Source organism: Prionailurus bengalensis, chromosome A2 (genome assembly GCF_016509475.1).
Source record: "Prionailurus bengalensis isolate Pbe53 chromosome A2, Fcat_Pben_1.1_paternal_pri, whole genome shotgun sequence".
NCBI classification, from domain to species: Eukaryota; Metazoa; Chordata; class Mammalia; order Carnivora; family Felidae; genus Prionailurus; species Prionailurus bengalensis.
This window is the reverse complement of record NC_057348.1, coordinates 50,318,979-50,342,931: the sequence shown is the minus strand read 5'-3', so window position 1 is coordinate 50,342,931 and position 23,953 is coordinate 50,318,979. Positions and strand designations below refer to the sequence as shown.

General features: G+C 49.9%; 1 protein-coding gene across 1 annotated transcript; it reads left to right on the top strand.

Moving 5' to 3' along the window:
• Positions 1–1,849: 1,849 nt before the first annotated feature.
• Positions 1,850–21,894, top strand: OXTR (oxytocin receptor). Its single transcript, XM_043587997.1, has 2 exons — positions 1,850–4,150; positions 20,803–21,894. The coding sequence occupies exons 1-2, from the start codon at positions 3,229–3,231 to the stop codon at positions 21,048–21,050; spliced, it is 1,170 nt and encodes a 389-aa protein (XP_043443932.1). The 5' UTR covers positions 1,850–3,228; the 3' UTR covers positions 21,051–21,894.
• Positions 21,895–23,953: the final 2,059 nt, after the last annotated feature.

The window sequence follows — 23,953 nt, the reverse complement described above, 5'->3', positions numbered from 1 at the left end:
TAATGCTCACCTGAGTAGTTTGTAACTTTAATCTGTAATTTGTGTGACAAAGGCTACTTGTTAATGTTGTTAAAAACAAGACAACAGGGGCGCCTGGGTGGCGCAGTCGGTTAAGCGTCCGACTTCAGCCAGGTCACGATCTCGCGGTCCGTGAGTTCGAGCCCCGCATCAGGCTCTGGGCTGATGGCTCAGAGCCTGGAGCCTGTTTCCGATTCTGTGTCTCCCTCTCTCTCTGCCCCTCCCCCGTTCATGCTCTGTCTCTCTCTGTCCCAAAAATAAATAAAAAAATGTTGAAAAAAAAAATTTAAAAACAAGACAGCAGACCCATGGGGCACCTGGGTGGCTCAGTCAGTGACTCCTGGTTTCTGTTCAGATCATGATCTAACAGTTCATGAGATCCAGCCCCATGTCGGCTTTTTGCTGACAGTGCAGAGCCTGCTTGGGATTCTCTCTCTCCCTCTTTCTCTCTGCCCCTCCCCCATGTACTCTCTCTCTCTCTCTCAAAATAAATGACATTAAAAAAAAAGACAACAGACCCAAAATGGAGTTGCACATGCTAAGCCCCACATCACCAAACTGAGTTTCACCTCTTCCAGAGATGGAGTTTCAAACCAGTCAGTCAGGAACTGCCTGATGGGCACTAGAGAACAATCTGTCCAACAGATCCCTGCCGTCCCCTATCGGGAAAGTAACCTTGTGATAACCAGTCACTCTGTAGCCTGTAAAACTTCCATATTCTGTGTTCCGGGGCTTCCTTCTGCCTATAAAAGTCTTTCACTTTGTAAAGCTCCTTGGGGCTGGCTCCTTTTCATCTATTAGATGGGAGGCCGTTTGATTTACGAATTGCTGAATAAAGCCAGTAAGATCTTTGCAATCTATTCGCTTGAATTTTGTTTTGTAACAACATTATGATGCAGCTAGCTCCCAAAGGGCAAGAAAGACAGCTATCATCCTTTTCCAATGCTGCTGGAATCCCCAGGCCCATCCTGGAATGCTCACTCAACTCTAAGAACCTTGGGACCAGTACAGAGGAATGGTTTGTCCCTAGGATGTCTTGGCACAGGGCTATAATTGTGGATTCAGCAAACCCAGTCCTTGGCTAACTCAATTCTCTCCACATAATTAAAAGAGAGAGAAATGAAATGTCAGGACGAAGTATGCATTTAAATTTTAAAGAGCCTTGTTCATTTTTGAATCCTCACCTGGTTTTCCCTGTCTTCATTCTTGGCCTCTGTAAAGTCATTTGAAAGAAACAACAACAACAACAACAACAACAACAACAACAACAACCTGATTTTAGAATAGGAAAGGAGTTTGGAGTCAGAAGAAGCTGTCCTTACCATTTCAGTTTCCTTTGGCATCATGTTGGGTTTTAATTTTGAAGTGTGGCAAAGAGGCAGAAATGGCTTCTGGCCACAGACTGAGAGAAGCACTTTGAAATGAAGATAGATTCTTTTCTTTTCTTGAGATATTTCCTTAAAGCTACCTAAAGAATGAAGCCCTCTGCCAGCGTTGATTAGAATAGAAGGCGTTTCTCATTCCTCAGGAATGGGAATAGGAACAAAAGTATTGCAAACTAAGGATTTACTTGAATTCACTGCTAAATCCAGTAGAACAAGCTCCTGGGAGGGGAAAAATAAAAGCGCCGAAATTAACCTGATGTTTGGGAAGTATCAGTTAAATGCTTTTGTAACTTCATCACCATCCACTCAGGGGAAAACACCGCTATTCAAACCTCCCATTTGCCTGAGAGTCAGGAGCTTATAAACCAAGAAAGGAAGAAACCAAGCAGGTTATTTACGAGCTCCGTCCCTCTTGCTGTTTTAAGCTACTTTGAAATAAGCCTGTTACCGCTCTGGGGCAATCGCTGGGCGGGTAACTCGGCTCTGCGGGGGTCGTGGGGGGCGGCCCTCCGCGCCTCCCAGCGGACTCCTGTGGTGGTGCAGCCCGGGTCCCCGCTGCAGAAAAGCGGGCCACCAGCAGACAGCGCCTCATCCTGACGCTGTCAGCGCGCACAGCCTCGGCTGCTCTCCTCGCTCGCCTTCTGTCCCTATCCAGGGACCGGTTAGGTGCGGGCGACGGGATTCCAGCTGAGGTTTCAGAATCTGAGACCTCACCAAAGTATCAGACTGGGTGCCGCCAGCAGCCACCCCAGTCTGGGTTGGGAGCGCACGCGTCTTTGGAGCTGTCCGCGGCGGTGCAGTTTCCCCAGGGAGCCAACTTTAGGCCAGCTCGAGGACTGGGTGCAGGTAGTTGGGTCTTGCATACGGGTGGACGGGTTGACTGGGGCTGGTGGAGCCATTGGAACCCTAGTGGAGGTGGTGGGGTGCCTCGCGACTCTGGCACCTGAGGCACGCCCGGTGCTCCCAGAGCCTGGAATGAGACTTCTCAGGAGCAAGATGCACAGCCCTTAACTGTCGAGGGCTGAGGCGCGCGTTGGCTTGCTGACGCTGCTGGGCTCTGAAGGATCCTCATGGGAGGGCTAGTGGGAACAGCAGTTGGGAGTCCGGAGGGGTAGGTATTGAGACCGGAGTTCTTCCAGGAGGGACCGCTGGATTGGGGTTCCACGGAAGCACTTATTATGGGAGTCCGGGGTGAGGAGGGATCTTAGGAGGTTGGTGAGGGGTGGTCCTGAGTTGGGGTTTCCCAGGCAAGTAATTGTTTGGGGGATCTCCGGGGGGAAAATAACTGCAGTAACCTTTACTAGGAGAGATGGCTGTTTGGGGCCTCTCGCGGAAGATGGATGTGCTGGGGTGGGGGTGGGGGGGCGTGGCGGGTAGCTAGTTTGGGAATTTCTGGGAGAGGTAGACTGTTTTGGGAGGCCCAGTCCCAGAGGACAGTGGCTGGTTCCGACCCTCCCTTTTCAAGGAGCTGGCAGTCTGGTAGATTCCCGCTCATTTCCAGTGGCTCAGAGGAGGTACCTCAAGCGGGGATTTCTGGGGTGGCGGCTGAACAACCCTCAGGCCGGCCGTTGGGCTCCTAGTCCCAAATAATTTGGGCTTCCTGGGAAGGGGACAACTGAACCGCAAGTGCGTCGGGAGAGAAGTGCTTGGTCTTCTCACGGCCCTCTGGGTTTGTTTCAGGCTCCGACCCAGCAGATCGGTCCGAGGGGTCTCAGGCAGTGGAATCCGAGGAGCCCGCAGGCACGCCGGATTGCGCGTCGGGTCCCGTCCCGCAGCGGCATTCCTTAAAGGGCTCTAAGGCCAGGGGCGCGCGGCAGCCACGGGCATGGAGGGCGCGCTTGCGGCCAACTGGAGCGCGGAGGCGGTCAATGGCAGCGAGGCGCCGCCGGGAGCCGAGGGCAACCGCACCGCCGGGCCCCCGCAGCGCAACGAGGCCCTGGCGCGCGTGGAGGTGGCCGTGCTGTGCCTCATTCTCTTCCTGGCGCTGAGCGGCAACGCGTGCGTGCTACTGGCGCTGCGCACCACGCGCCACAAGCACTCGCGCCTTTTCTTTTTCATGAAGCACCTGAGTATAGCCGACCTGGTGGTGGCGGTGTTCCAGGTGCTGCCGCAACTGCTTTGGGACATCACTTTCCGCTTCTACGGGCCCGACCTTCTGTGCCGCCTGGTCAAGTACCTGCAGGTGGTGGGCATGTTCGCCTCCACCTACTTGCTGCTGCTCATGTCTCTTGACCGCTGCCTGGCCATCTGCCAGCCGCTGCGGGCGCTGCGTCGCCGCGCGGACCGCCTGGCGGTGCTCGCCACGTGGCTGGGGTGCCTGGTGGCCAGCGCGCCGCAAGTGCACATCTTCTCGCTGCGCGAGGTGGCCGACGGCGTCTTCGACTGCTGGGCCGTCTTCATCCAGCCCTGGGGGCCCAAGGCCTACATCACGTGGATCACGCTCGCGGTCTATATCGTGCCTGTCATCGTGCTCGCCGTCTGCTACGGCCTCATCAGCTTCAAGATCTGGCAGAACTTGCGGCTCAAGACCGCGGCGGCGGCGGCGGAGGGGCAGGAGGGCGCGGCGGCGGCGGGCAGCGCTGGGCGCGCGGCTCTGGCACGCGTCAGCAGCGTGAAGCTCATCTCCAAGGCCAAGATCCGCACCGTCAAGATGACCTTCATTATCGTGCTGGCCTTCATCGTGTGCTGGACGCCATTCTTCTTCGTTCAGATGTGGAGCGTCTGGGACGCCAATGCGCCCAAGGAAGGTAGCGCTGGTGGGGAACTGGCGGGGGGCGGGGTGGGGAGTGCGGCGTCCTTGCCTCGCTGTCTCTGCACGTCCAGGGCTCTAGGGGTCTCATGCGGGAGAGGTGGGCCTTGGAATCCTGCAGAGCTGGGTTTGAGTCATGGCTCCATTATCAAGGGATTTGGGGGCTTAACTTCCCTAAGCCTTGGCTTACTCTTCTGTAAAATGACCGTGATGAAACTGCCGGCTCTCATCAGGCAGTAAGGGAATGAAATGAGAAAATGGCGTGCCAAGTCCTTAGCACAGTCCTTGGGCTACATATGGGGCGTAAGGTTCATTATTATGGATGAGAAAACTGAGGTTCAGGTGACTTTCCCACATGGTTAGCCAGTGGTGGAATAAACTTAAGAACGCAGGTGTGGGGCGGCTGGGTGGCTCAGTCGGGTGAGCGCCAGACTTGGACTCTGGTCATGATCTCACAGTTCGTGAGTTCAGGCCCCACATCGTCATCGCTGCTGTCAGCCCAGAGCCTGCGTCAGGTCTTCTGTCCCTTTCTTTTTCTGCCCCTGGCCCGCTTGCATGCTCTCTCTCAAAAATAAATAAACACTTAAAAAAAAAGAACTCAAGTCTAAAGCTCCCACCGCTTTAAATTTGCGTTGAACTTGACTTTAAATTCAAGTCAGCCCAAACACACAGTATGTGGTGGCTGGGGCTTCGGGGGATGTGACATAGAGTCCCTGAACCCCTTGCCTGGTGGAGGTGGTGAGCCTCAAAGTAGAGAGGTGGGTGCCCCAGAAGGTAGAGGGGCTGGGGATGCCTGAGACTAGAGACTGTTTGTTGCTTGTGCTGGGGAGGAGTGGGGGTGGGGGAAAGGAAGGGAGCCCAGATGCACACTTTCTGATTTGACCTGGGAGCCTGGGTGGTTTCTGGAGGCAGGGAATGCACTTCCAGATTGGAGGACTGAGGATGTCAGGGCTGAGGGTGGACAGAGGCTGTTGTCTGAACTTGGCCACTGTCAGGAAGGCCCGGAGGAGAGCGTAGAATGGAGTAGTCTGTGGGGAGGGAGCTTGGGAGAGCAGAGAGCACCTTGGGTCCTGGGGCTTGTGGCCACCACTGGGCTGCTGCAGGCTCCTGGCAGCTTGGCCTTCAGTGCACACGTCTCCAGCAGCTCATTTGCAAAGAGTAGGAGGGATGATCTGAGGTGGCAACTGACTTACACCTTTTTGTTTGAGGGTAAAAGCTCTTAACACTACACTGGGATGCAGGTGAGTCAGATGCTTATAAGGAAACATGGAGGGGTTTGCTTTCACCCTTTCTGCAAAAATGTCCCATTTTTAAATATAATCACTCCTGCTCCCAACAGTCTAAAATACAACCTTCCCATGGAAGCAGAAGTCTCCCTTCATTCAGCTGAATCACTTAGCTTTGCTCTCTTCCAGAAACCACAGACTCCTGGCTTTAACCAGCCCTCCCCATTAACCTAGTGTTTGCCTTAGTGGCCAGGGCAATTATCATTCGACATGTACTGAGCACCTGTGGGATGTCAGGCTGGGGCAGTGTGGGGTGAGGATTGCTATGAAAACTCAGCAAAGCCAGCCTGGCTCCAAGGTGCAGACTGTGGTCATGCCTTGAAGAAAGGGTTCAGGGGTCCAGAGAGGGGAAAGTACTTGCTCCCGGTCACACAGCAAATCGGAGGCAGAGTAGAGCTATTTTGTCCTGTGCCAGACTTCTTATGAAGGACAGATGAATAGGGAGCTGGGCTGGGCAAAAGCCAGCAGTGGGTGTTTCTAATCAGGGCATCAGGCTACACCTGTTTCCTGGGCAGAAGCTGAAGATTCAGACCTGAGTCTTGAGGGCTCAGACACTAGCCCTTGAGGAAGTGAGACTGATACTGATCAGATCCTGGGGAGATATACTGGGGAGTCTTCCTTCCAGTGCTTACTAGTGTGGGATTTCAGGTGAAGGGTCCCCTTCTCTACCTTGTTATTTTATTTTATTTTATTTTATTTTATTTTATTTTATTTTATTTTATTTTATTTATTTATTTTTTAATGTTTATATTTGAGAGAGAGAGAGAGAGAGAGAGAGAGAGAATGGGGGGGGGGTGGGGGAGAAGGGGCAGAGAGAGAGGGAGACACAGAATCCAAAGCAGGCTCCAGGCTCTGAGCCATCAGCACAGAATATGATGGGGGGCGAACTCACAAACTGTGAAATCATGACCTGAGCCAAAGTCAGATGCTTAGCCCACTGAGCCACCCAGGCACCCCAATTCTACACTTTAAAAGTACATCAGACAATCCATTTCTCTGTCTTAAAACACAGAGAGAGTGAGAGGGAACCCTCAGCTAAAGTGGGGGCCAGAGGCCTTTTGGGTATATGTGGTTCCCTGAGGATTTCCGGGCAAGACCTTCAGTAGAGCCGGACCCCTGTTCTCAGGCTCCAGGAGTGGGGAAAGAAACAGACTCTAGGAACCTCCCATCTCCCCTGTGTTCCTGTGCTTCTTTCCCAGTTCAGAGGAAAAGGTGGGTGTCACACGGAGAGCGTAGGTCCCCCCGGCCTTCCTCGACACTCTGTCTTGGGTACTGTGAGAAGAGAACAAGTGCAGACAGCAGGGGATTCATGATACCACCGCTGCCACGAGCCAGCGCCCAGTCCCCACGTGCCAGGCCCGTCAAGCATCAAGGACTTGGGCTCTGGTCACCAGCCTGGCCAAGTCGTGCCTCGGCCTCAAGGCTGCAGCGGGTCTGAGTGGACATGGGCTCAGCTGGACCGTAAACTCTGTGCCCACTTGGCATTAATTGGGATAAGTGCAAGTAGCAGGTTGGGCCATCAGAAATGATGGTGTTTACAGTCACTTTGGAGACATGACTCTGTCCCAAGGCTATCCTAAGTGTTAAGGAATAAAAGAAAGGTACACTTGAGCTACTCAAGAGATTTTGATCAGCACCACGGCATGAATGCACAGCCCCCACTTTCCAAGAGGAAGGGAATTCAGAAGAGATGCAAAACAGAAAGATCAGGGCCCCTCACTCTGCTCATCTCCTGGGGAGTGGAGGCTGCAAGTTCAGGAAACCCGTTGAGAGCAGCATGACATTCCTTCGGGGAAGCCCAGGGACAGACAGCTACAGATGGAGGTGGAGGGAGTGGGGCAAATGTGGGGTCTGTTCCTGCCAATAGCTTCATGATGAACACCTCTGAGAGAATAAGAAACTCCTGAACCACTGGCTACAGATCTTGGGCCGAGTGGATGGAGAAACCATGCTTGTCTTGGCAGCTGGCCTCGTGGTCCTTCACAGGGCTCCAAGTCCCTGCCTCCTGTAGGGTTTGTGTGCTCTGGCATTCTCTCCAAACCCAGATGCTTCTTTTACATCACTCTCCCTTGATGGACTTCTTTACCTCATACCCCTTTATTCACACCAAGCGCCGCCTTCATGGGTTTAGAGCTCTCCTTGTTCCAAAAGTAATGAGAGGTAGGCCACAAAGATTCAGGCACCACAGGGAGATAAAGTAGATATGGGGAGACTTGGATGAAAGGGGAAGAGGCATAGGAAGATTATAACATGATTATAATAATAATAATAAAGGCTCTGTTGGTAGAGGTGAGCCGTGCACAGGGCTTCCTTTTTGTAAGAGCCAAAGGAAAGAAGGAAACTCTCAATTTCAGTATTTCCATTGTTCACAAGAAAAAACAGTGAGAGAAGAAGAAAGGAAGAGGAGCATCATGGTAATGTTTGAACTCCTCCCCACCCAAAATAGCCACCTGCTGTTGGAGTCCCGATTTGGTGAGGCCAGTGAGGCCACAGAGGTAGGAGTGACACCAGACAACCATGGCAGGTTTGGACAAGCCCCAGATGTATCCTTCACAAGCAAATCCCAGTATCAAAGATTGGGTCAACCTTTCCCCCCTGAACTCAGTAGGTTTGCTTTGCTGCTGGTCCCAAGGACTCGGACCCTGGAGTAGTTCTGAGAGAGGAGGTGTAGAGGGGGCATATCTGTATTTCCAGGGATTTGTCAATGCTGCTTGGTATAGTGGAGCTGATTTTGAGTCTCTGTGTCTAGTGTTTGTGAAATGCCTGGTCCAGTGGGCAGAAATGAGAGAGGAGGGGGGATGGGTTGGACAGGTGTGCTATCTGTACATACCAAACACTATTTGTGGCTCCTGTCTGTTCAGCAGAAGGTGCCTGGAAGCTAGAGGAGAAGCTTTTGAATTAAAAAAAAAAAAAAAATCTCACTCGCAGTTCATAGATGAGCCAAAGTCTTCTTTCAGAATTCTCTCAAAATGGCTGATTTCTGTGAGAGCAGGAAACTGCCCCAAGAACAGGGTGGGGACCTCCACTGCATGGAGATTGCAGAAGGACCAAGAGATCCATCTGGTGGGCCGGGACAGTCCACAGCTGGGACAGACTGTGGAATCCCACATCGCACGTGCAGAGAAAACCACACAGTTTTGGCCTGTACCTGGAGTTCGCTCTGCCATTTTCTCCTCTGTGTCCTTTGAGCAAGTGGCTCTGTCTCTCTGGGCCTCAGCTTCGTCCTGTGTATAATCAAGGAAGCAGAGCCTGCTTGTGGGGGTTGCTGTGCAGATGACCTGATAGGACCCATGGTACCTGGGGGCCATGTGATCGGTGTTGGTCTTCTCCTCCTCTCCCCGCATCCGACTTGTTAAAAGTTTTGTTTGCATTCTTGAGACCGACTTTGAGAATTTTGGCAGGTATTCCTGAGGGAGGAAGTGGACATTTTTCTCTTGAGAGCCCAGTGGAAGGGGGTGGGGGTGGAAGCCGAGCCTGCTGGACAATAGGGAGGTTGGTATGTGGGGGAGAAACTTGTTAGGGCTGGACTAGGAGCGTTGTCACAACAGGGACACCTTGTGTGACAGTGCCTAGCATAGGGCTGGGCATCCATCAGGAGCTCAGCCAATGCTTGCTGAACAAATAGGAAGGATATGGGAGGAGGAAGGTGCTGGAGATGGACTGACTTGGACTCAGGAGAAATAAGGGTTTTCTTTTGTTGTTGTCATTGTTTTCTTAAATTTTTAAAGTTTATTTTTTAATTTATTTTGAGGGAGAGAGAGAGAGAGCGAGCATGCATGAGCAGGGGAGGGGCAGAGAGAGGGAGAGAGAGAATCCCAAGTAGGGATTCAGTGCTGTCTGCCCCGTGCCCGATGCGGGGCTGGAACTCAGGAACAGTGAAATCATGACCTGAGCCAAAACCAAGAATCAGACGCTCAACTGACTGGGCCACCCAGGTGCCTTAGAAATAAGGGTTTTCTAAGTAGCCCTCCAACAACAGAACTGGCTACCTGGGAAAGAAGTGAGTGGTCACTTGGGGGCAACCAAACATCTATCAGGGTTATTGTCCTAGGAGGAAGGTGGAAATGCCCAGGGGCTTGGTTTTAAGTGTTTCCCTGCCTGAAAATGAGCTGCCCAGCTCCTCCCTTTCTCTATGGAACTGTGGTCCCTCCGATGTGGCCCTGCCCACCTCACCATTCTGAGGATATTGTGCCCAAATTTTGGGTGGGCCAGACACCTTGCGGGGGAGCGGGGGTCTGCTCTTCAGGTGACCCACTGGTACGGAGAGCAGTGGGGGAGGGAGGGCAGGCAGGAGGAGATTCTTTGCCCTGAAGAGCTCTCAAACTTGGCCCCTCTGGGTGTAAATTGCAATTAGATGGACAGTTAACGATCATACTCTTGGCATTAAGCAGTTGTGAGTTATGTTCTTGGCTAATGCTCATGCTTTCCTTTTGAGTTTCTTTTTTTTTTTTTAATTTTTTTTTTCAACGTTTTTTATTTTATTTTTGGGACAGAGAGAGACAGAGCATGAATGGGGGAGGGGCAGAGAGAGAGGGAGACACAGAATCGGAAACAGGCTCCAGGCCCTGAGCCATCAGCCCAGAGCCCGACGTGGGGCTCGAACTCCCGGACCGCGAGATGGTGACCTGGCTGAAGTCGGACGCTTAACTGACTGAGCCACCCAGGCGCCCCTAGCTTTCCTTTTGAGTTTCTGCCCCAGGTGACTTTACCCTTTTTTCCCCCCAAAAGGTTTGATTAATAACAGCAAAAAAGAGAGGGAGAGGGAGAGGAAAAGGGAGAGAGAGAGAGGGGGGGAGAACAAAAGGGGGAGAGAGAGAGAGAGAGCGAGCGAGAGAAGAAAGATCTGTTGGATGAGGCTTTGCTATATATTTTTTTCCCATTTGATGGATGTTTGGGATGGTGGGGAGGCTGTGGGGGGCTGTGGGTCAGGAGGTCAGTTCCTGGAGCAGGCCTGCCCCTGGCTTCAGGGCATCTCTGGAGAGCCTGGGCTGGCCGGTCAGCTGTCTGAGGGGTTGGTCCACCTGACACCCCCACCCCTTTGTGCTGGCAACTACTGGAAGCAGAGGGAACCCCACAGGGCTCACTCACAGGGGCTGAGGCTGGGTGGGGGCTGACCTGTGCTCTGCCAGACCCCATTGCATCAGTCCCAGAAGACAGCAGTGAGCACTGGTGACAGCCCCCTTCAGAGACCTGGTCTTGTCACCATCTCTGTGATTTGGGGCACATCTCTATTTGATGGCTGGGCTTCTGTCACTCCCATCCGAACAATGGGGATAGAACATGACACCCTCTCTGGGCATCCACTTCGGTGACGTGAGGAGTCGGATGAGTTGGTGACAGTAGCCACCACTGGGTGAGTACCCAGCCCCACCTCTCATCCTCACCTGAACACAACAAGGGGGCTTTATCCCCATTTTACAGAGGGGGAAACCGAGGCTCGGAGAGGCATGACCTGCTCGAGGATGCGGTTGAGTAAGCAGTAGAGCTGGGATTTGAACCCAAGCCCTCTCACACCAGAGACTGCCAGACTGCACTGCCCTTCCTCCCCAGGCCAGCATTTTCAAGGTGGTCCACCATGCTCGGCCTTGGCATCTCCTGGGTGCTTGTTAAAAAGCTGATTCCTGGCCCTGCCCCAGAGCCCTGCACCCTCTTTGCAGCCCCAGTATCCCTACATGCACCCACCTGGCTGCACGTCCGCTCATAGCACCACCCCCTTGGCATCCTGGGTTCAAAGTCTGTGCTTCTCAGCTACTCCTGCTACCCACTGACCCCTCCATCTTAGCAGTACCACACCTGTCATGGTGACTCTTCCCTTTCCATCACCAGCTTTTAGTTGAGAGCAGCATGTCTTGACTTTGGCACTACGGCATTCTGGGCCAGATAATCTCTGTTGGGAGGGTGGCCATCCAGGGCACTGTGGGGTGGCTCACAGCATCCCTGGCCTCTACCCACTAGATGCCACTGGCTCCTTTCCCTCGGTTGTGACCACCAAAAGTGTTTCCATACATTGCCGAATGTCTCCTACGGGGCAGAATCGCCCCAGGCTGAGAAGCAGTGGTTTAGGCCCACTATGTAGGTGTGGCCTGAACTGATATCTAACGAATGAGGGCAACCTCATCTGCCCTGAGCTCTGGCCAGTCTGCCTAGTATACCCCCAGCCAGGCCAGATGACTTGTCAGTCCCCACGAGGTCCTTTTGCTTTGCTCCCACGCTGATTCTGTTCCCACCACGGGAATGCCCACCCCGAGTCTCTTCTGTGGAGACCCATCATCCTTCATAGGCCAAGTCCAAGCGTAGGCTGCTCTGTGGCACAATTCCAGTGGGTACCATTTACCTCCTGGCCTGTGAGAATGATGCTCCCAGGAGCTGTGCAGGGCACAACTCGAACAGCTGGACATGGAAGCCTCATCCAGTGTTCCCATGAAACCCTCCCTGCTTCCCCCAGCTGGAGGCCTCCTTCCTCCTCTGAAGGAGGGAAGTTCATTCTGCAGTCATTAGTGCCTCCGAGGGTCCTGTCCATACAACCTCTGCCTTGGTATCTCAGTCCTCCAGTGAGGAGAGTTTGCAGGGAGCCAATCCCTAGTTCCTCACTTGCCCTCCTGTGGCCAACGGCTGACATTTGCATAAACATGGGACAGCCAGGCCAAGGTGGGTTACAGAGCTTTGGGGGCAACACCCCATTTTCTGCTAGGCTGGTGTCAGGCTCTTAGGTCCCGAGGTGTATGTAGCACGATGGGGTGTCAGCAGTGACCTTGGGCTGTTGACTAAACCTGCCTGGAGCCCAGTTTTGTGGAGTTAAGAATAGAGTTTAGGTTGTGGGGAGGGTGGGCTGTGCCCGTGGCACAGTGCCTGGCATATAGTAAGTGCTTAATAAATATTTGCTTTAAAAAGGAGAGCAGTTCCAAGACATGTCAGGTCCTGGGCCGAGTCAGTGCAGTTGGGGGTGGGAATCGTGAGCTCAGGAGTATTTTAGCAGAAGGCCTGCGGTTTCTGGTGAGTAAGGAAGCCCATGGGTGCTCAGAGGGGAAGAGGTGAAGACTAACGAAAGCCCCACCTGGAGGAGGCAGCAGGAAGCCAGGCGGAAAGGTTCTAGCTCTGGATTTTAGAAGCCCCAGAGGACACTTGCATAGGGGGTGGCCAGGGAAGGGGTGTAACCAGGCAGTCATGTGCGAGCATCCCCATTCCTGTGATCTGATTCCTGGCCACGGAGGGGCAGCCTCTGCCAGTCTCTGTCGTGCTCCAGCTGGCACTTCCTGCCCGTTGCCCTGTGCTCCATGGCTCACCCCTCACACCAAAATGGCCCCTCTTGCTCATTCCATTTCTCTCTCTTTCTCTCCACCTGACCTGGATATGAGTGTGAACCTCATTTTCATGCAAGGAATGACGTTAGAATCCTCTTATCACATTAGAGCCACCTCTTATGGTCAAGCAGGGAAATTGCGTTTTCGCTTTCCCAGCTTGCCATTGGCGGCTGAACGTATCAGGATTTCCCGTCTGCTAATTTCACGCTTTAGTTCACTTCCATCCCTCACAAACCTCTTCCTATTTTCCAGTGTTTGCTGGCAGTCAGGGACAGAGCCACAAATGACACACCATTCCCAGTCACCAGTCTGTAAACACAAATAATGACAGCATGAAGGGATGATGCAGTAAGAGAGATCTTTATTCTCCTCCCACCCCAAGTGTTTACCCCAGGAGACATCAGTTGATTCTGACTCCCTGGTGAAAAACCCTGGAGGGTTTCAGAGAGGGAACCACATTTGAAAAGGGGGCTGTGGGAGCCAGTTGGAACTGCCAATGCAAGGAAGCACACTACATGTTGAGATCATCGGGCACTTAACTTTAGTACTGTCTTTCTCCCTGTTGGAGGGATACTTCTCAAACTTCAGCAAGCACACAGATCACGTGGGGGATCTTGTGAAAATGCAGATCCCAATGAAGGAGGTCTGGGAGGGAGCCCAGGAGTCTGCATTTTTACCAAATATCCAGGGGATGTCTATGCAGTGCCTATGCATCTGGCCCATTGACTATGTACTGAGTAGTAAGTCTTTAATATCTTACCTCTGTTACCAAAATGCACAGTTTGCCTTTGCACATAGGCTGAAATTGGCTGCAAGACTTGTCATTCCCTGCATGGTAGAGGAGGGCTGGTCATTTATAAGAAAGCCCCAGCGGTTGTGCTTCCAGAAGGCGGTTATTCCTTTGGTTCAGCCCAGTGAGCTCAACTTGTTTCCCAGATTTGAGCAGGGACACAATAGGAGCCCATTTAAAGCTCCATAGCCCACGAATTTGGCTCCTATTCCTGACTTTAGGATACATGGGGAGATCACACAGCTGTGAATTTTAAAACAATTCCAATGTTGTAAAATTGTGGTCTTTTCTAAGAGGGCGATCTATTGTAATACATATTAGTATTCAATTTTTATGTAACTGTACATTCAAAACTCATTAAAAAAAGAAAAAGGCCTTTGGTAGTACACAACTCTCAAATTCCTGCACAGCCCCTATAGGAATAAGGGATTCACACCCAGATTTCCAATCCCCTGGCCAGGAGGCCTTGTACCAAGCAATTGGTTTCTGGAGTGAGGGCCTCTTACAAAAGTTGACGGGCTTGATTTGATCCAGATAAGAGACGTTAGATAAGCCATACGTCTTTGAAGTGTACGTGAAATGCATTGGTCACCTCAGGCACACACCGCCCAGAGAGGCCGTGGCCAGCTGCCCGTCAGCTGTTCTGGGCTAATTTGGGCCTTCGGTGGCAGGGCAGAGGGGGTACCGGGAAATCCGAACGTGGGAGTTCTTGGGGCTTGAGTAAAGCCAGGCTAGTAGGCGGGTGGCAGGCTCTGGGGCATACCGTCCTCGTCCTGAAGTGGCCCTCTGCCGCCCACCCCTCCATGAGTCACAGTGCCGAGTGGAAATGCAGAGTTGTTTCTGTCTCCTGGGAGTACTGTTGGCCAGCAGGGTATGTTGCCTTTTGGTGGGTGGCCATTTCTGCTCACTTCGCCTGCTTGGCACATAGGAGCTCCCACTGGAAGATCACCCTTAGCTTTGGACCCACCAGCCTGTTCCCCAGTGCTGCACCTCCCTGTTTAACAGCCCGCCTGTCATACGTCTGTCTTTCCCTTGAGGTCAGGTCCCCAGGGCTGCTGCTGCAGCAGCGGGCACAGGGCATGGAAAGAATGCAGGAACATCCTCTTCCTCAGAGAAATGCCCCAGGCTCATGGCCAGGCAGGTGTGAGGGCCCAGTCCGTGGCCCAGTACCTCCCACGGACCCTCCCTTTCCGGCAATGACCAGAGAGAGCAGTTTGCACTGCTCAGGGCTCCATCCAGGGGAAAGATGGTATTTTTATGGGGGGCAAGTGGAAGAAACAGGATTCTGAGACCCTGAAATCCTGCCCTCTCCCGGGGTTGCCGCCACGTTCCCTTTTGGGTTTCTCATGTCACTGGCAGAGAAGGTTTTTCCTAATGAACTGTCTGGAATTCCTTTGGTATCACATAATCCAATCCCAGTGCTCTGGGTTTTGATTTTTTTTTCTTTTTGAATTTTTGAAGTCCTGGAAAAAAGGACAAAGGACAATTTCTTTAATCGACCTGAGATCAGAAGCCCCCAAACTTGGGGCTTTAAAAAAAGCATGCAGTTGGTCATATCTCCTCTCTGTTAATGATAATACTAATCACCTAAATTAACACTGCCATTCACAAAGCCCTTTTATACTCTTTTCCCCCAGTTTTCTTAAAGTCCTTGGGAGTGTTATCTCCAATTTATAGGTAAGGATGTTAAGGCTCATACAGCAGATGTGACTCAGAGAAGGAGAGTTCAGACACCAGGGATTTGCATCTGAATCCGGGGTCCCTGGCTCCTCCTTCCGACAACTGAGCCCAGCCCCTCTGTGAACTCACCCCCATCCTCCTGGCAGCTATAGACCACACCTTTTGAAGAGTCTGGTGGATTCTGACTTCCAGCTCCTCCTTTCTGTGCTCTGACTTCATCATTTCTCTGCTTTGTGGAAAGTGTGGCCGCGGACCAGCCTCAGAGCTTGGTAGCAGGGACAGCCCTTCAGAGTAGCCTGAATTTAGGCAAAAGGGTAGACTGTTGTACATTTGCATGGATGGGTCATTGCACGCGAGCTGCCCCTGGGACAGGGTGTTGTGCTCTGGCCAAAGGCAGTGCCCTGAAAGGAACTCAGCCGTGAGCCACACTGGCCAGCTCCCTGGCAGCTGGGGGATGAGCCTCCTAGGGCAGGACCCGCGCCTGGGACATCACAGCATCCAAGGAACACTTGCTAGAGCCAGCCTGAGGCAGCATCACTCTGAGTCACCTTTTCATTCAGTGTCCCACCAGCAGCAGCTACCCAGTGGATGCTTGTGTTTTGAAAAAAGACTGTCAAACAGTATTTTAGTATAGAACACCCAGAGGGTGGCATGTCCTAGAACCTGGAGCTGGAACGCAGCAAGCAGAAAGGAGAGATGGCAGTTTACAGTGCAGAAGATGGCAGCTGCTCCCAGCTGTGCCAGGCATGTGCATTAAAACAGATCTTAGCACTGACATTTGTTGGGCAAGATCAGACATTCCCAGGACCCCGAGTAATGTGGAATAAGGTGAGAACATTCTCCTCTAATGCTAGTTCTTTGTTTGAGCACACCTCTGACTTTGTAGAGCCCAGGCGCCCCCATAGCGCTCCCTGTAGATGGCCCATTGTTTCATCTGTTTAAACCCATCAGGAAATTGCAAGCTAGCTGAGAAGGGTAGATAAGGTCTGTTGGTTCCACTGGTGACACAGGCATTTAGAGCCGGGGATCGAATCCATAAGCTGACATTCTTGGCCATGCAGTCTGGCCCAAGAGCCACGCTGAACAGACATTGCCATATGGCAGTACAGCTTCCAGAAGCTCAGCCACTTTATACTGTGTCCTGTGCCCCACCCTGAGCTGTCTCAGATTCTGAGACACAGCCCAGCCCAGGGAGAGGCCTCTCCCCATTGTTTCACCCATGCTGGTGTTAACTCTTATTGTTAAGAGAAGTAGCATTTATTGGGCATCATGGTAGTGATAATGACAATAGCTAAGTTTGCCAAGTTCTGACTTTTATTGAGCCCCAGGAATCGTGGTGGGTACTTGGTATCTCCTGTCTAATGAAACTTGGCAGTGATTCTGTAAAGAAGTTCTTTTTATTACTCCCATGTCACAGATGGAGAAACTGAGGTTAGGAGAGGTTAGGAGACGTGCCCTGGAAAACTCAGGTGCAGTGGCAGAGCCAGGACGTGGGCCATGTCTGGGTAACTTGAAAACAAAGCCATTGCTCAGCTCTCCTTCTGGTCGGATGGGAAGAAGTGTGCTGGGCCTGCCCTCTGGGTTTTCCCCTGCCCTTCTGAGCCCCTTCCCACTGCTTTTTAACATCTGCCCCTCCTACAGGCATCAAGGATTGGCTAACTTTTTCTGTAAAGGGCCAGACAGTAACTATTTTAGGCTGGTGAGTATAAGGTCTCTGTAATAGGTACTCAATGTTGTCCTTGTAATGCAAAATTTGCCACAGAAAATATATCAATGAATGGGTTTGGCTGTGTTTCAATAAAACTTTATTTAGAAGAATCAGCATCAGGCGGGTTTTGGCCTATGGGCTATATAGTTTGCTGGCCCCTAGTCTAGACCAGAAGACATTTCTGCCAGGAACAATGGTGATCTGATAGGAAGCGATGTGTTTCCCGTCCCAGGTATACTTAGATATTAAAAGACTATCACTGGGAACAGGCAGTACCTAGCCTCCATGGGCAATTATATCTGTGTGGGAAAAGGGTAGTTGCTGTCTCTGTCCCTCAGATCACACCAGGAGGGTGATTGCCTGGCCAGCATGTGTCTTTGCTTTGGGACTGAGAGGATTCGCTAACTAGTACCAACCTGATGTGTGAATGCTGACCTAGTTATTAATTTCAGGTAGGAACACTGGGTGACTTGTGTGTCCTTGGGGAAGTCATGTCCCTTCTCTGACCTTCACTTTCCTCGACATATAAAATGGGGATGAGTCTGATTTGAAAATCATATGGTCCTGTGCCAGTTTGAGAGGGTGATTCCAGTGGTCAGCATTGCTGTTGTTATGTGCTCCCTTGGAAACAACATCATGAATTGTGAGGACACTGTTTTCCATGCTTTGTTATGTTCCTGTTCTTCTGAAACCCTATGAAGGTTGCAGCAGTGTGGCCTAAACAAGGTACAATAAGTGCAGAGAGCCAGTGAGGTGCAATCAGTCAGTCACTTACTTGCTCTGAAACCATCAATGGCTCCCCATTGTCTATAGATTAAAGCTCAGACAGCCTGGATTCAAAATCCTCCTCAGCCTAGCTCTTTCCAGTTTCTTTTCCCACACCCACCCCCCCACTCCAACTCTGGAAGTCCCTGAATGTTCTTGAACATTCTTTCTTACGTGCCTTCATTCCTATTGCTTCCTTCCTTTGGAATGTCCTCCATAGACTGTTTTTTATTCCCAAATAGCTCTCGTCTCTGCTGATGGCTTGCATTTCTACCACTGGGGACTCATGTCTCTGGATAGTTAGGATATTGGCAAATTTAAAAGTCCAAATGCGACCTTAACATTTGGCAACCTGACACAAGCAGGTTCAGTTTATAGAGGCTCATCCATCCCCCAAGGAGCCCGGCCAGGCCTGTCATTCGTGTCTGTGGCCACCAGGTGGGGGCAGTGGGTGCTGGCCCTAGTCTCAACTCCTCCACCCAGGCTGGCCATGTAGAGGTAGAAAATCTCCCTATGGTTACTTGGGAATCCTTTAACTATTTACTTTTTTGTTGTTGATGTTTCTGTATGCTTTTTTTTTTTTTAAATAGGAGAAATGAGTTAAATGATCCAAATGTAAAGAGTTGGGCAGGTAGCTTAAGAAAAAAGAAGATACAATTATAACTGTATACAGTTAGGCAAAAGTGGTGCCTTCCTGTCCAAGGGTGAACTTATTCCCGCTACGACCTTCTCTCTTGTTTATATCCTTACACACCTACATTCTTGCCTTTGTGTCTGATAGTTTACTCGGTGCCCTCTTTTAACTTTTTATAGGTCAATTTTACCTCCTTTATTTTATATGTTTAATTATGATTTTGAGGACATTCTCTTTTTAGTCTTTTTAGTCTTAGTCACTTTTCACCAGAATTTCTAAACTTAAATTGATCGTCTTAGCTCTCCAAATCAAATATTTATTTTTTTCATTCTCTTTTAGAGAAATTGAGGGATTCAGTAGTACTGGCTTTTTCCCCCCTTCACTTTTCCACTTTTTTGTTCTTTACTATTTTAGTCTAAGGATTAGCTAGCTGCTTCTCCTTTGTTTTCTAAACATTCTCTTTGGTGAAATTTTTTGCTTTTATCTGTTGTAGTTTGCTTTTGTGCCAATAGGTGCATCAAGTAATTAGACCACCGGTTCTCAAACGTGTGTGTGTGTGTGTGTGTGTGTTGTGTGTGTGTGTGTGTGTGTGTTGTGTGTGTGTGTGTGTGAACCCCCTGGAGGTCTGTCTACAACACACTGGTGAACCTCACCCCCAGGAGTCTGATCCAGTAGGTCTAGGGTGGGGCCTGAGAATTTGCATTTCTAACAAGTTCCCAGGTGATCCGGGGATCCCACCTTGAGAACCACTGCATTTGTTTTGCAGCCAAATACTTTTCTCCTTTTGGTGCTTGGCGACTTTGCTTACAAATGTCTCCATGCTCTGCATCTGTGGTGGCATCGAGATCTTGTGGCTCCTCTGTCCCTGTGAGAAATCCTTTCCTGGATTTAGCTCGAATTCTGGAGTTATTTTTTTGAAAACTTTTTGCAGAAAAGACCAAGACCAGCAGATTTCCCCTTCTTGCATTCTCGGGTACATGGTTTTCCTTGCAGGTCTCTGCTCCTCCATTGGTAGGAGAGGTCTGCAGTTTGTCAGATTGAAGTCCATTGCAAGAAACTCAGATTTTTTTTCCCCCTCCTTCTACTTGGAAGTATATAGGATTAGGAATTTTTCTTTTTTCTTTTCTTTTCTTTTCTTTTTTTAAATGTTTATTTTTGAGAGAGAGAGACTGAGTGCTAGCAAGGGGAAGTGGTGGTGGGGAGGGACAGAGAGAGAGAATCTGAAGCAGGCTCCAGGCTCTGAGCTGTCAGCACAGAGACTAACGCGGGGCTCGAACTCATGAACTGTGAGACGGTGACCTGAGCTGAAGTCAGGCACTTGACTGACTGAGCCCCCCAGGCCCCCCAGCTTTTTCTTTTGTTTTTAAAGTAGACTCTACATCCAACCTGGGGCTTGAACTCACGACACCGAGATCAAAGAGCCACATGCTCTACTGACTGAGTTAGCCAGGTGCCCCAGGATTAGGAATTTTTCTTTCCCCTTCAAGCTTGAATTTGTGACAAGCAGTCAGAAGTTGATCATTGATTTTGCCTGGAACTCAATAAATCCGCAGTATGACAGCTTCTGCACAGTGCCTCAAATAATTTCAGTGTAACCTTTTTTCCTGTGTGAGTCCTATTTGCCGTGCTGAAGCAGTGCTCCTAGAGGTATCTTCACAGAACCCTCCATGTTCTCAACTGTGAAGACGGCATACACTTTCTTGCTACCATGCCTTTGCCTGTGTCCTTCCTCCTGCTCGGAGCACCCTTCCTCCCTTCTTTGCCTGAAGACTTGTAAGCATCCTTCGGGTATCAGCTCAAATGCCGGTTTCTGTGGGGCTGGCCGTGATTCGCTCAGAGTTGCACCCCTCCTCGGTGTGCCCACCCTGACCTGCATCGTGCCCACCCTATGGTGCTACTCATTGTGTTTTTGTGTCCCCATTGCCTAGCCTGGTGTGTGGCACATGGTCATGATAGCAGCCACTGTGTGTTGGGCACTTGCTGTATACCAGGCGTTTTTGAATCCTTGCAGATTCCTGTGAGGTTTGGATACTCTTGTGAGCTCCCCTGAAAGATAGCAAATAACAGTATCTTGGGGAACTAAAGAACATGGTGCTGGTGGCATGAAAATACAAACTAGGTCTGGCAGCTTCCAGATCCTGTGCTCTTGGGCACTCCCAGTCGTAGGCACTGGATACTTGCTGGGTGAGTTATGAATGAACAGGTGGCCATGACGAGTGCAGCTCCTGCTGACGGAAGCATGAGGCGGGTACGCTTTTGGTGAGAGAAAGGACAGAGAGCATTCTAGGCTGGGCTGAGCCTGGGAAGTGTTGGGGGCGGAGGCCGTGTGCAGGCTGAGTGCATGCCCAGAGCTAGGATATGGAAGGAAGACAGACTTTGTGACCCGGCACCTGGTACCTGGGAAAGGATGTTCTCAGGAAATGGTAGGGACTCCTCCAGTAGTGATGGGCTGTTCTCTTCCCCCTACCCCCCCCACCCCCCAACAGCCTCGGCCTTCATCATAGCCATGCTCCTGGCCAGCCTCAACAGCTGCTGCAACCCTTGGATCTACATGCTCTTCACTGGCCACCTCTTCCATGAACTTGTACAGCGCTTCCTCTGCTGCTCCTCCAGCTACCTGAAGGGCAGCCGGCCGGGAGAGACCAGCGTCAGCAAAAAGAGCAACTCCTCCACTTTCGTCCTGAGCCGCCACAGCTCCAGCCAGAGGAGCTCCTCGCAGCCATCCACGGTGTGACCGGCCCGGGGCCAGGACTACCTCCCATGGCTCAGCCTGTGCCTACACGGACAGTCCACCCCTTGGTGGCATGTGTGCGTGTATTTGAGGTACCTTTCAGTTTGCACCCTTCCACACCTTGGGGTAGCTTGAGCGGGGAATTCTGACATGGGGGTTGGGGAAGTAGTCCTCATGGTGGAAGATGATGGGGTGACTCATCCATCAGACAATCCCTGGATCTCCCCTGGTTTCCCACAGATGTTTATGTACCCTGACCCCACTGTTGCCCCTGGCTGGTGGATGGGTTGGTTTTTTCTCCTGGACCTGTCATTTCACTCCAGTATATTTTAACTCCTTTATGCTGGGATCTTGAGAAAGTAAGTATAGGATTGGTGACTCCCTGGGTGTGGAAGCCTAGTGTTCTTAGCTCAAAATAAGGAGTGAGCTCAGCTGCGGAGGGTGGTACCAATATATTCCTGACTTCAGAGTGCTTTTACCTTTGCATGGACCCATCCCAGCATCCTGGGGCAACAGCATGTCAGAAGGTGGCCCTAGGAATAGGGGATTCCCTTATGAAACCATTTGGCATAGGCAGCTGATTAAAACCTGGGTTACAAATGTTTAAGAAGCTAATATTTGTATGAAGCAATTGGGAAAGAAAAAGAAATAAAAGGCATCTAAATTGGAAAAGAAGAAGTAAAACTGTTTGCAAATGACATAATTTTGTATGTAGGCAATTCTAAGGAATTCGTGCACCTGTACAAACCGATTAGAACGAATAAGTGAGTTCATCAAGGTTGCAGGATACAAGATCAACATACAAAAATCAGTGGTATTTCTTTTTTTTTTAATATTTATTTTTGAGAGAGAGAGTGTGAGCAGAGGAGGGGCAGAGGAAGAGGGGAAAGAGGATCTGAAGCCGGCTCTGCACACTGACATCAGTGAGCCCGATGTGGGGCTGGAACTCACAAACCATGAGATCATGACCCAAGCCGAAGTCGAACACTCAACCGACTGAGCCACCCAGGTGCTCCACCAGTGGTATTTCTTGATTCTAGCAATTAACCATATGAAAATGAAATTAAGAAATAATTCCATATATAATAATTTAAGAAAGGATAAAATAGGAATAAGTCTAAGAAAAAAAGTACAAGACTGATACCCTGACAACTACAAAATATCATTGAAAGAAACTGAAGAAGACTTAAATACATGGAAAGATATCCCATGTTCATGGATCAAAGACTTTAAATATTGTTAAGATGACAGTATTGTCCAAATTGATCTTCAGATTCAGTGCAATCTCTTATCAAAATCCTAGTTGGCTTCTTTGCACAACTTGATAAGCTGACCCCAAAATTCATACAGAAATGCAAGGGACCCAGAATAGCCGAATAATCCTTGAAAAAGAAGAACAAAGTGGGATTCCTGGTTTCAAACTTAAAAGAGTGTGGTACTGTATAATGGTAGACATCTAGACCATTGCAGTAGAATGGAGAGTGCACATATAAACCCTCACATTTATGGCCAATTGATTTTTGACAACTGTGGCAAGAGAATTCACTAGGGAAGACAATCTGTTCAATAAATGGCTCTGGGAAAATGGGATATCCACATGCAAAAGAATGAAGCTGGTGAAGGTACAAACTTCCAGTTAGAAAAATAAATAAGTCACAGTGATAACAAGTACAGCCCAGGAAGTATGGTCAATGATATTGTAATCAGGTTGTGTGGTGATCACACTTGTCATGGTGTGAGCCTTGAGTAATGGGTGGGATTGTTGGAATTCGATGTTGTACACCTGAAACTAATATCGCATTGTATGTCAACTATACTTCAATGAAAAAGAGTGAAGCTGGACTCCTACCTCACACTGTATGTAAAAATTAACTCAAAGTGCTTCCAGCCCTAAATGTAAGAGTTAAAACTATAAAATTCTTAGAAGAAAACATAGCCATAAATCTTTGTGACCTTGGACTAGGCAGTGATTTCTTAGCCATGATACCCAAAAAGCAAACACAAAGGAAAAGTAGATAAATTGAACCCCATCAAAACGGGGTACAGTACTTTTGTGCTTTGAAGGACATGATCAAGAAAGTGAAAAGGTATCTCACAGAATGGAAGAAAATGTTTGCAAATCAGATACTCCTATCCAGAATATATCGAGCATTCTAACAACTTAACAGTAACAAGACAAATAAGCCAAGTTTTAAAAGGGACAAAATAGGGGTGCCTGGCTGGCTCAGTCGGTGGAGTGTGTGACTCATGATCTCAGGGTTGTGAGTCTGAGCCCTGCATTTGGGGTAGAGATTACTTGAAAATAAAAATCTTTAAGAAAAGGGGGCATAAGATATTTGAATAAACAAACAAACAAACAAACAAAAAGACATATTTTCCTGTCCTCTCCAAGGAAGACCTAAAAATGGCCAATGAGCCCATGAAAAGATGCTCAATATTTTTCATTAGGAAAATGCAAATGAAAACCGCAGTGAAAGGCCATGTCCCACCCGCTAGGATGACCATGATCAAAAAGATGGGCACTAACAGGTGCTGGCAAGGACGTGGAGGGATTGGAACTCTCATACGTTGCTGGTGGGAATAGAAAATGGTCCAGCCACTTAGAACATACTTTGGCTGTTTCTCAAAAAGTTAAACATAGAATTGCCATATGAGCCAGATATGCCACTCCTAAGTATTTACTCAAGAGAAATGAGAGCGTACACATAGACAAAGACTTGTACATAAATTCTCATGGCATCATAATTTATAATAGCGCAAAATGGAAATAGCCCAGAGGTGTATCCACAGATGAATGGATGAACACGGTCTGTCCATACGATGGCATATTATTGGGCTATAAAAATAAAGGAAATCATGATTCATGCTACAACATGGATGAACCTTGAAAAGAGTATGCCAAGTGA

Coding starts and splice junctions, on each gene's coding strand:
- OXTR (XM_043587997.1), top strand. CDS start 3,229: ATGGAGGGCGCGCTTGCGGCCAACTGGAGCGCGGAGGCGGTCAATGGC. Junction 4,151..20,802: donor CGCCAATGCGCCCAAGGAAG/GTAGCGCTGGTG, acceptor ACCCCCCAACAG/CCTCGGCCTTCATCATAGCC.